The sequence below is a fragment of the Ovis aries genome, chromosome 2, assembly GCF_016772045.2.
Source record: "Ovis aries strain OAR_USU_Benz2616 breed Rambouillet chromosome 2, ARS-UI_Ramb_v3.0, whole genome shotgun sequence".
NCBI lineage: Eukaryota > Metazoa > Chordata > Mammalia > Artiodactyla > Bovidae > Ovis > Ovis aries.
Genome location: NC_056055.1, coordinates 119,632,852 through 119,645,758, shown reverse-complemented (window position 1 = coordinate 119,645,758; position 12,907 = coordinate 119,632,852). Strand labels below are relative to the sequence as shown.

Sequence of the window (12,907 nt, the reverse complement as noted above, 5' to 3'; positions counted from 1 at the left end):
AGGGCCTAAAATGGGTTTTATGCCCCCCAGAATGAGCAGTTAGTAGTATTTAGATATGCTGCCACCTAGCGACAGGCACATTCGGGGCAGTCTGAGAATGCATCATTCTTGCTGTGAGAGACTTTAACCCAAGTGTTGCATATGCAGAAATCAGAAAAAGTTTTAAAGGATACACCCTATATATATATAAAAGACTATATATATATATATATATATATATGGTGACTATATATATATATATATATAAAAGACTATACCTTCATACTCTAAATAAGATAATTCAAAGAGGGTTTATTTTTAAAGAAATCATTTGCAAAGTCCTGAATTTTGTAAGGGGAAGAGTGATAGTCATTCAGTTGTGTCTGACTCTTTGCAACCCTATGGACTGTAGCTCACCAGGCTCCTCTGTCCATTGGCTTCTCCAGGCAAGAATACTTGAGAGGGTTGCCATTTCCTTCCCTGGGGGATCTTCCCGACCCAGGGATCAAGCCTGGGTCTCCTGCATTGCAGGCAGATTTCTTCTCATCTGAGCCGCCAGGGAAGCCAGTGGAAGGGCAATAGTTACGCAAACCAGCCTCTAGCCATTGCCGGAAGAACAGCTAACCAGAGGTGACCAGGGAGGTTAGGTATCCTGACCTCACCTTTCCCTCCTCCAGTCTCCTGCCAGGGCTCCCCACGGGCAGTTACAGACAAGAAGACAAAGGGCAGGGGCTGCAAAATCTGCAGAGGCCTGCAAAGTCTGAACAGAGCAAGAAGGATGGTAGAGGGAGGTGAGTGGCCTGGAGCGGGAAAAGGAAGCTTATCTACTGGCCCATCTAATTTACAGCTGAGTAAGGCTTCCCTGGTGGCTCAGATGGTAAAGAATCTGCCTGCGATGCACAAGACCTGGGTTTGATCCCTGGGTCGGGAAAATTTCCTGGAGAAGGCAATGGCTATTGACTCGAGTATTCTTGCCTGGAGAATCCCATGGGCAGAGGCGGCTGGTGGGTTACAGTCCATGGGGCCACAAAGAATAGGACACGGATGAGCAACAAACACTTTCAGCAATGGTATACTTCTTGCATTCTTGCTCCATTTATTTCTTTTTCTTTTCTAAATACTACTTATGGCTACCTTGTATAATATTTATTTGTTTACTCTGACTCCCTGAATTGAATATAAGGTCTATAAAGGGCAAGGATTTGGTTTACTTTGCCATGGAATCCTAGAAGAAAGCCCGGCATAGTAGGTAGTCAGGTGTGGTTATTGAGTGACATGATGGATGACGGCAGGGAAGTATTTCAAAATCACTGACATTATCAGTACAGAGCAACAAACTATAGAAGTTCAGGAAAGAGAGAGAGAGAGAAAGGTCCCAAGAAAGCATCTGTTCTTTAGACCAGAGTACTTTCTTTACCTGAGAATTTCTTTAGACTATATAAATCCCTCCAGAATGCCCCTGATTTGAGCATGACTAGGACAGTGTTTCTCAGCCTCAGCACTCCTGATGTGGTGGGCTCAACAATTCTGTGATGTGAGGGCTGTCCTGTGCACTGTAAAACGTCTAATAGCGTCCCTGGCCTCTACCCACTAAATGCCACTAGTGACCCGCACTCCAGTTGTGACAACCAAAAATACCATCAGACATTGCTTATGTCAAAGTGGGGGGGGGCACTATTATGGGGTAAAACTTTCAAGTGTGTAGGAATCATATGTATCTTGTTAAATGAAGACTGATTCAGAGGGCTTGAAGTAAGAGCCAAGGTCCCGAATTCCTATTAAACATACTTTAAAAGGAGTAAGAGGGGGATTTAAGACTATTATTCCTGCCCCTAGGTTGTGCTGAAATATTTTTTGGAAAAGGATAGACAGGCGAAGAAGATCCTGTGGAGGTTTCTGCTCTTGGGTTTCTGCCCCAGTAAGCTGTGGTTCTGTGTAATTTTCCTGCCTACCTCTCTTAGTCTTAGGAGCAGCATTTCTGCCCTGTGACCTCACTTCTCTAATGGATCTGAGAAGAGCTGTTCATTTTCCAGCTTGTTCAAGTTTTTCCTTGCTGTTAGGATGGATTGGGGAATTTTAAGCTCCTTACAGGCGAGACCAGAAACTAGAAGACTAAGCAATAATTTTAAACAATTAGATTGGCTCAGATGTTATGTATTATTAAAGGCTGTGATATAGATCTTAGACTGCTAAGACAGGCAGGAAGCCATTGAAATTTTCTGAGTTGGAAGAAATACAGTGCTTCCCTGAGGAAATACCATTTTGGCTGAGGAATAAATAAGATTTAGGTAGACCCCAATCACAGAAGTATTGTTTGGGAGAAGGAAGCTTTCAGACAGCAGAAATAGCCCAGAGTGATCAGATAACTCATCATCCAAAGCAAGGAGTTTGAAAATGAATGGGCACTATTAATTACTCTGCTGGGCAACAGGCATAGACCAGTACTTTCCTGGGAGCCTGGAGTGTGTGGTCAGTCACTGTATGTTTGAGGAGCTACAGGAATGAAGAGAGCAAGGGATGTGCGTTGTGCTTCTTTCCATCTATCTTAGCTCTCTCTTTCTTCCCTTCTTTCTTCCTTTCTTTTTCTTCTTGGAGGGGAGATGGTTCAGGTTAAGCTGGAGCTAGTGCATCCTTTTTTTGTACTCATGATCAAGTGGCCTCAGGAGGCCACTCAAAAGTTTTAAACAAGAGATAAAAAGATCAGTACATTTTGACAAGTGTTGGGAAGGGCAAGAGCAAAGTGGGGATATCAGTTGAGGTTCCAGAGATACTTAGACTTGGTGATGTGCGTGTGTGCTTAGTCACTCAGTCGTGTCCAAGTCTTTACAATATCTTGGACTGATGTCCACCAAGCTCCTCTGTCCATGGGATTATCCCAGCAAGAATACTGGAGCGGGTTGCCATTTCTAATTTTAGCAAACCTTCCCAATCCAGGGATTGAACCCGCGTCTCCTGCATTGGCAGGCGGATGCTGAGCCTCTTCGGAATCCCCAGACTTAGTAATGAGAGCTGGTTATGAAGCTGAAATGAGAAGTTAGGTTTCTAGTTTATAGAACTGGCTGGAAGACAACATCCTTCATGAATTAGGGAGCAATGAAAGAGGATCAAGTTTGGAGGAAAAGATGGGAGTTCAGTTTTGAATAGGATACGTTTGAAGGGGGTGTGGAGATGCCTAGTGAGAGAACAGATCTGGAGCTTGGAGAATAAATCAGATCTAGAGGCATAAGCCTAGGAGTCATCAACTTATAGGTTGTAAATGAAGCCATTGAGGAGATAAAAGTCTTAAGGCTCATTTCGACATCAGGACAATGAAAAGGTCCCAAAAGAGACTGCACAGTAAGTAGCCAGAGGGATTGGAGAGAAATAAGAGGGTCTCATATCTCAAAAGCCAGGGGAAGAAACCATTTTAAAACTGAAGTGTTCAACTTACTGTTGAGAAAATAAGAATTGAAAAATACCCACTGGGATTTAGTGACATAGAGATCTTTTATGAGCATATATATATATATTTAATTTTAAAGAACTTTATCATACTACAAAGCATTTGAATAAAATGGAAAGTAATTTAAACAAGAAATAGTTTATAACACTGATAAGACTATTTTATACATTGACTTAAATTTTCAAATATTTAATATTTTGAGTGTTACATTTATTCTTCATAACTTATAAAGAAGTATTTATTTTTAATGGTCAGGTATACAGAGTTAAAGAAATATAGAGTTGCCTAAATCCTTTTAGTGATCTTCTTAGAGCTTTTATATCACACAGAACTAAGCTCTGTGGTTGGATATAATTAATAAAAAGGCATGTTTTTTAGGAATGTTAGGTCTTTGAGCACTGAAGTAACTGTCTGTCCATTCTAGGTCCAACACCTTTACACCTGGCAGCACAGACTTGCTCCTTAGAAACAACCATCTGTCTCCTCTGTTTCAAAGCTGATTATACACTTTCTGAAAAAAGAGGCTGGATGCCAATTCACTTTGCTGCTTTCTATGACAATATCTGCATCATAATTGTTCTCTGCAGGAAGGATCCTAGTTTACTAGAAGCTGAGGCAACAGCTGAGTAAGTTACTAATCTTTTGTAAAAATACAAATTTCTGCTTTCGTGTCTTGCCCCAAACACTGACCCTAAAAGGAATGGTTGTTAGGACTGATTTCAAAGGCTATGTCAGGCTTACTCTGCTGCCTTTTCTGGTCGCTATCTTCTTCTACCATTTAGTTTTAGAATTTATAAACAGCAAACTTCTATTAACCTATACAAGTTTTCTGGAAGAATAAGGAAGGAGTAAGTCCTAGGAAGTTTTTCCTAACCTTTTCTGAAAGGGTGGTTCTACAGACTAGTTTATCAAGTTAACTACTTAGTGTCTTAGAAGAAACACGAAACAAGGGAAGGAGAAGTTGTTCTAAATTGAGCCTTATACAACCAGGAGGCCGCTCCAGACCAAGATGGACAGACCACGGACAACAGGAGAAATATCTAGTGGTATCCAAGACAATACAAAGAGGGAAGACAACTTTGCGATAGGGAAACATCCCACACAATGTTCTGTTTTACAATTTAGCTAACTCGCAACCTTTGGGGTGAAGGTAAACTTCTCCTGAGGGTATTTTCTTGGCCAGTAATCCAGCTACCGGGTTACTGTTTTGATTTAGGCAGAGTTTCAGACATCTCTGAATCTTCAGACAACTTGTCCATTATTATTCATTGTAGAAATAAATCCTCCCTAGGTTGGGGCAAAGACGTGTGTGGAGAAAGCTTTCTGGAAACCAGGATTTCTGGCTAATAGATTCTCTGGCAAATAGGCTCTGGAAAGAGCCAAGAGAAGTGGAGATCTGAGTGCAGTTCTTAGTTCTGTCGTGTTTTGACAATCTGTCTTTGAGTCCAAGTGGGATAAAAGACTGGAAGCACTAAAAACGTCCAACAGTTGAAAATGAGAAGTTGAAGTAAGAAGCTATCTGCGAACATAAGGAAGAAGCAAAGGATCTTATAGAAAGGACAGTTACCAAGGTTGAGATCTATGTGGAGCTCCTGAGAAGTGTGGCCATGTGTGATATGGAGACAGATGAGGAGGGTGTGATGGGGACCTGCGAGATCAGGACACAGATGGTGGCTAGCATGGGTGCTGAAGTCACTGATCACAGAAAGGAGGCATGTTGGTGAGGCAGCCGATGCAAGAGCTAGGATGGTGGAAGGGACCCACTGGCAGGAGGGCAGTGGCAGTGCGGACCTGGAAAGGGTAATGTAATCTGATAACCTGTTTTTCAAGTGAGGGAAATCAGAGCGAGGGTGTTAGAAGTATTATAGAAGTAACCTTTATTCCTACCACTGAGTAGGAGAAAGAAAGGAACAGGAAGAGAACATTCTTGTTCAAATAGAAAAGGGAGAAAATGAAGAGATGTTTACTCATAAAGGACAAGTTTTCCCTGGGCCCAGGAAAAAGAGGATAGAGGAGAGGCCTGGGCCAGCTGGGTATTGGTGAGTACAAGGACAGGCAGCAAGAGAAAGGGGTTCAGAAGGCATGGGTGTAAGGACTAGAAAATTAATATTTGAGGTCATGTAATATGGTGAAAGGAGAAGGCAATGGCACCCCACTCCAGCACTCTTACCTGGAAAATCCTATGGATGGACGAGCCTGGTAGGCTCCATGGGGTCGCTAAGGGTCAGACACGACTGAGCGACTTCACTTTCACTTTTCACTTTCATGCATTGGAGAAGGAAATGGCAACCCACTCCAGTGTTCTTGCCTTGAGAATCCCAGGGACGAGGGAGCCTGGTGGGCTGCTGTCTATGGGGTCACACAGAGTCGGACACGACTGAAGCGACTCAGCAGCAAGATGGTGAAAAAAGGAAAGGAGACAATGTATGAAGGCCGTGTTAATAAGCTGATTGTTGGTACTCTCATTCTTTTACCGACAATAAAGTGATCCAGTTTGCTCAAGGTCGCATTGTTACTCAATAGATCTGTTAGTAGAGTTACAGTCGAGGTTGCCTTGACAAAGAGACCCCAAGTATCTGTGTTTTACAAAAGGATAATGCAGTTCTGTTCCGTGAGGTCTAGGCTGATGGTCGAATGCTGGCGTAACAGGCTGGCAGGATGAGAAACCCAGAGGTCCTCAGGGTTGTTGCGTCTTCACGTGTGGGTCCCCTATTCTGGTACAGAATGACCACTTCTGCTTTCATTACTATGCCTGCATTCTAGCCTTGAGAGAAAGAGAGAGCAAAAGTAATGGCACACTCCATTTCTCTTTGAGGAATCGCCAGCTAACTTCTACTAACACCACACAGGCCAAACTCAGTCGTGTGGCCATACCTCTTCACATGGGAAGCGAGGAAACGTGGCCTTGGGCTGACCTGTTTTGTGCCCAACCAAAAGACCTTCACTGTCCAAAAAGCAGATCCTGAGGTTTTTGACAAAAAGTGTTGGTTTCTGCCACACTGAGGACGCTGTTATTTGAGAAGTGGACATGAGTTCTAAAGAGATTGGTTGACACACTGTCTGAGCCTCAGTTTCATCATTTGTAAAATGGGCTGATCATACTTGCCTCGCCTTTTCACCTTCATTCATAGACTTGTTGTGAGGAATCAATGAGATGGCATATTCTAAGAACTCTGTACAGATTATGTCAACTTCTGAACAGATTACAAGGCATGATAATTAAGTTGGGAGGGAGGATGGGGACAGCTAAGGCCAGGGAGGCAAATCTATTTACCTGTGGTATCTACAGAAGAGTACTGTGTAAGGAAGAGAAGGTGATGTAGCCGTCAGAGTTCCTCCAACAGTGGTTTGGATAGCTTTACAGAAAGTGATTTTGACACTATACGTGTGCTCAGTTATTACCAGGTTTTCCTCCGTTTTTAGCAATCAGTGTACCCCACTGCTCCTTGCTGCCACATCGGGAGCCCTGGACTCCATTCAATACCTGCTTTCTCTTGGTGCTAACTGGAGAAAAACAGATATTAAAGGAAATAACATCATTCATTTATCAGTGCTAACCTTTCACACAGAGGTGCTCAAGCATATAATAGAGTTAAATATTCCTGAACTCCCAGTTTGGAAAACATTGGTAGGTGAGTATGGAGCACATACTTTCTTTATAAATAACTGTTCTTATCATTATTCAATTTAATTATTGATACTCACTCTGAAATAGAACAAATAAAACATGCATCATATTTTGAGTTAAAACCAAAAATACAACAAAACTGAACTATTTTTATTTTTCTATGTGAAAAATTAGTTTTATTTCTGAATTAAAATAAAAGAATAATAACCCAGATGATAATTTATACAATTATATCTATTTTTACTTTTCCAACTTTTTCCAAAAGCATCCTCTGTTCCATCAAAAAAAAAAAAGAAGAAGAAGAATTATGAAATTAAAGTTTGAGTGGATAATACAAAATTCATTCCTCACCTCCTAATTTTAGACAGAGTTTCAGCAACATCTTTCCTCATATTTTGATAATGTTGTATGAAAAAATTCTATTTGAGTTTCCCCCCACTCAATTTTTATTCAATCTAGCCAGAAATACTATAAAGGTAAGAATTACTGGCCAACTGAATGTACACATCTAATTTTACTCCCTCCTAAGTCCCAACTAAAATTACATGGCGATTAAATAGCAGCAAACAAGCACTGAAGAGAAAACCAGAAGAAGCAATAAAATGTTGAAAGCAGACAGGCACATCCTAGGACTTAGCAGACCAGAGAAACCCATTCCAAGCCAACTGTGGGAAAGCTGAGCACATCTCAGATTCGCACTACAGATCCCCACTTGGCTGGCTGCAGAGCTTTCTGCAGAGGCTAACCAGGAAGGACCTACAGATCTAAAGAGGGAATTCTGTCCGACTAACTGGAAACTGGGAATCTGAACCAAGAGAAAAGCAAAGCGAATTTCAAAAATGATAGCAAAGGGAAGTACCAGAATGGAAAGAGTGTACCCAGACCAGCAGGAAAATGTGGGAGGAATGACCAACAGGTACAGAGCAAACTAAGCAGATGAAATAAAATAAGGAAATTATCACCTCTAGGCAATACATAGATATATATTTATACATATACTATCTATAGATATAGATAGAAAAATAAATGTGTATATATACTATATCAGCCCAAGAGATACTGGACAGGGTTTTCAGTGTTTATTTGTGTGCATATATATCACTGTATATCTTTTTCTTCTCTGATTGCTGAGGCTAAGACTTCTAAAACTATGTTGAATAGTAGTGGTGAGAGTGGGCACCCTTGTCTTGTTCCTGACTTTAGAGGAAATGCTTTCCATTTTTCACCATTGAGGATAATGTTTGCTGTGACATTGTATATATGATACATATCTATCTATCTATAGAAATGTATATATAATATATATCTATCTAAATCTGTATCTGGGCTTCCCTGGTGGCTCAGCTGGTTCAGAATCTGCCTGCAATGTGGGAGACCTGGGTTCAATCCTTGGGTTGGGAAGATCCCCTGGAAAAAGGAACAGCTACCCACTCCAGTATTCTGGCCTGGAGAATTCCACAGACAGTAGAGTCCATGGGGTTGCAAAGAGTCAGACATGACTAAATGACTTTCACTTACTTTCAAATATATATCTATATCAGACATATAGATATGTATATACATACTATCCATAGATATGTATATAGACATTATGTATATTTATATATAAATAGTATAAATATACCCATATCTATAGATTTTATATATATATATATATGAGAAGAAGAGTATCTTGTTACTTTTGATTAAGGCTAACACATTTGAAACACAGTGGTAAGTTGTATCATAGAAAAGCAAGAAAATTCCAGAAAAATATCTGCTTCTGCTTCATTGACTATGCTAAAGCCTTTGACTGTGTGGATCACAAAAAACTATGGAAGATCTTTAAAGAGATGGGAATACCAGACCACCTTACCTGCCTCCTGAGAAATCTGTATGCAGGTCAAGAAGCAACAGTTAGAACCAGACAGGAAACAACGGACTGGTTCCAAACTGGGAAAGGAGTACATCAAGGCTGTATATTGTCACCCTGTTTATTTAACTTATATGCAGAGTACATCATGTGAAATGCTGGGCTGGATGAAGCACAAGATGGAATCAAGATTGCCAAGAGAAATATCAATACCCTCAGAAATGCGGATGACACCACCCTTAAGGCAGAAAGTGAAGAGGAACTAGAGAGCCTCTTGGTGAAAGTGATAGAGGAGAGTGAAAAAGCTGACTTAAAACTCAACATTCAAAAAATGAAGATCATGGCATCTGATCCCATTGTGGCAAATAGATGGAAACAGTGACAGACTATTTCCTTGGGCTCCAAAATCACTGCAGATGGTGACTGCAGCCATGAAATGAAAAGACTTTTGTTCCTTGGAAGAAAGCTATGACAAACCTAGACAGCATATTAAAAAGCAGAGACATTACTTTGCCAACAAAGATCCGTCTAGTCAAAGCTATGGTTTTTTCAGCACTATTATGGATGTGAGAGTTGAACCAGAAAGAAAGCTGAGTGCTGAAGAATTGATGCTTTTGAACTGTGGTATTGGAGAAGACTCCCTAGAGTCCCTTGAATAGCAAGGAGATCAAACCAGTTGATCCTAAAGGAAATCAGTCCTGAATATTCACTGGAAGGACCGATGCTGAAGCTGAAGCTCTAGTACTTTGGCCACCTGATGTGAAGAACTGACTCATTGATAAAAGACCCTGATGCTGGGAAAGATTGAAGGCAGTAAGAGAAGGGGAAGACAGAGCATGAGATGGTTGGATGGCATCACTGACTCGATGGACAGGAGTTTGAGCAAGCTCTGGGGTTGGTGATGGATAGGTAAGCCTGGTGTGCTGCAGTTCATGGGGTCGCAAAAAGTCAGACATGACTGAGTGAATGAACTGAAGACATTCTGGCCCCTAACAGTAATAGCCTAATGGTACAGAAAAATTCTTGACAACCATTCCTGCCACAGCCATTGTCGGGAAGTCCTGATAATGATGTGGACAGTAGCCGTGAACGTCTAGCCACTGCTTCATTGCTTCATGCTCTATAATCGCTCTCTCTCACCACGCTGGCCATTTCCACTGTCAGTAAAAGAAGAATTAGCATTTACTAGAACTTTCCAGGATTAGCTCTTGGAGTGGAACCTGAATTTTAAAAGAGAATACCATGGAGTCAACTACCTGGGTAGGAGCTGGAACTAGATTTGTTATTATGGGGGCTGGGTAAAAAGAGATGAATGAAGATATTTCTATGAGGCTTTGTTTGCACCAGATAAATTATTTAGAATCATGTATATTTATATAATTTTTTATCTGGAGTATAAGTTCACTCAAGGTTTTTTAAAGTATCTTCTTCATACTCAGACAATGTATAAAGCTTCGTATATGATTTAATGCTGGGAAAGACTGAAGGCAAATGGAGAAGGGGGTGACAGAGGATGAGATGGTTAGATAGCATCACTGATTCAATGGACATGAAATTGAGCAAACTCAGGGAGACTGTGGACAGAGGAGCCTGGCATGCTACAGTCGCAAAGAGCAAGACACAACTTAGCAACTGAACAAAACAACAGATTTTTATTGACAGTAATGTAGTTTACTTTGCTATGTTTGAAAACCTATGCTCAAATTTTATGCAACAACTGATTTCAGGCATAAGAGCTATATTATTTTCCAGATGATTTTTGAACCATGTGACTAGCCAATCTAAGTCATTCAGGCCAAAGATAAATAATTTTAGGATATTTTATACAGATTTTATATAGATTAGGATGTATTATATAGATTATAAACTTTGAAGATCACGGGTGTTCAGTGCACCTCTTAAAGAATGCAGTTGGTGATGTTGGTGATCTCAACTCACGGCTTCAGTTGGTCTATACAGAAACAGAATCAATCATGCTCTTACCTCTTGTGAAATTACAGCGTGTATTTTTCTGTTGAATACTTATTAGAAATGTTGCAGTGCGAAAGCTATAAACGAAGGATGATGGCTGTCATGTCTTTAGAAGTAATCTGCTTAGCAAATGATGAATACTGGAAATGTATTTTGGATGCAGGTGATGTAAAATCTATTAACTATCTTTTACTTATGCTATTTAATGGAGAGATATGTTCACTAACTCTAAAATGTATTTCTGATTGTGAAGAAAACTTTTTAGTTGATCTTCAGTTTCTATTTTTGTTTCTTCTAAGATAATTCCCTTTACCTGTAAACCTTGAATTTTATATTTCAAGTGAAAGTGGCACAGGATTAAAAACTATATAAAGCTCATTTCTCTAAACCTTTGCAAGCTTAAAAGTTATAGTAAATTAATTCACCATACTACCCTTATGCTTACTTTCGCTTAAAAATGATCCCTTTTCTCTATTTGTACACTTTATTTATAAAAACAGCGGTTACAGTATCAGGCCTGGGTCTGTAACCAGCTCTGCATTTAGAACTTAGACTGATTGCTTACTTTTCTGTAAGCTTAATTTCCTCATTAGTAAAATAGCTACTACCTCATAGGATTGTTTTGAGAACAGCACTACCCATTATAACTTTCTGAAATGATGGAAATATTCTATCTACACTATCCATTATGGTAGCCATTACTCTAATGTGAATATTGGGCCTAAATGAGATGCTTCAGAAATATTGATTGATTGAATAAATGAATGAATGAAGAAGTTATAGGCAGTCCCCTAGCAAGTCCCGCTGTTTGATTTTATTTCATTCCCCCCCACCCACACCCAGTCCTACCCTCCTTGTCTCTTGCTATGTTTTTGGCCTTGTTTATTTTTGTGTGGACTACTGTCTGTCTTTTATATCTCTTCACATCTTTCCTGGGCTTTTCCAACTCATTGGATGCAAAACAAGTACAAAAAGTTTTTGTTCAAAAAAGTGAACCACAGATAAACACGTCATGATGCAGGTTTCATTTAAGGTAGCTAAACACATACATATATCCCTAATTATACCCATTATGTTTCCCCTGTTCCAGGCATGCTTGTTAGTGTTTTTCCTTCACTGAACCTAAGTAACAAGCGTCCAATGGAAGCCGTATTTTCTATGTTAACCGTGCCCAGTGATTTCTATCTTTGAACCAATTGTTTTCATTTTTCACAGCTGCTTATATAAAATATGGGTAAAATATAATAAAGTGCTCAAATGATTGCATATACCACTGCAATGGTTGATGCAATAACAAAAAGTGAACTCTACCATACAGTAGCCCAAATAATTTATTTTTCAATTATCTTAAGCCAAAATTCAGTGTTTCAAAGGTGGCTTAGTGTTGCCAATATGAAATATATGATTGTGTGCTGCGTGAAAATCAAATGTGTAGACAATGAGAACTGCCCACACTATAGACAAGATGGAAAAGTGCATTGGTGTGGTTTCAAATGGTAATTTTATAAGTATTTCATCAAATTATTTGCTAATTGTTTATATGGCAATGCCCATAAATATTAAGTCTATCATGGTAAATTGACTACAAATAGTTACAAACCATGCTCTTTCTTGATCTTTTCATTGTAGGCACCATTCCTGCATTAATCAATCTATTAAAAGGCTCCAAAATAAAATTACAGTGCAAAACAGTTGGGTTATTGAGTAATATCTCAACCCACCCAAGTATAGTACATGCTTTAGTAGAGGCAGGAGCCATTCCAGCTTTGATTAACCTCCTGGTTTCTGAGGAACCTGAGCTACATTCCCGATGCGCTGTCATTCTGTATGATATTGCTCAACTTGAAAACAAGGATGTCGTTGCCAAACACGTAAGCTCTTTTCATAGAACATCATTTTGACTGAGTGACTCTCTCACATGGAAGCTAGAAAGATGCCCATTTCATTCTGCAGTGGCCCTCATAAACTCCCAGGGGAGAATTCCAATCTCAGTGAGCATGCAAAGAGCAAACCAGCCACAATACCATGAGGACCA

The 12,907-nt window shown here is 40.0% G+C and overlaps 1 protein-coding gene across 1 annotated transcript in view; it reads left to right on the top strand.

Moving 5' to 3' along the window:
• The window catches only part of ANKAR (ankyrin and armadillo repeat containing), a 53,779-nt gene that overhangs the window by 16,657 nt on the left and 24,215 nt on the right, over positions 1-12,907 (top strand). The window contains exons 7-10 of the mRNA XM_027964714.2: positions 3,846-4,047; positions 6,845-7,053; positions 10,931-11,035; positions 12,502-12,743. Coding sequence (XP_027820515.1) covers positions 3,846-4,047; positions 6,845-7,053; positions 10,931-11,035; positions 12,502-12,743 — 758 coding nt within the window. The remainder of the gene's footprint in view (positions 1-3,845; positions 4,048-6,844; positions 7,054-10,930; positions 11,036-12,501; positions 12,744-12,907) is intronic.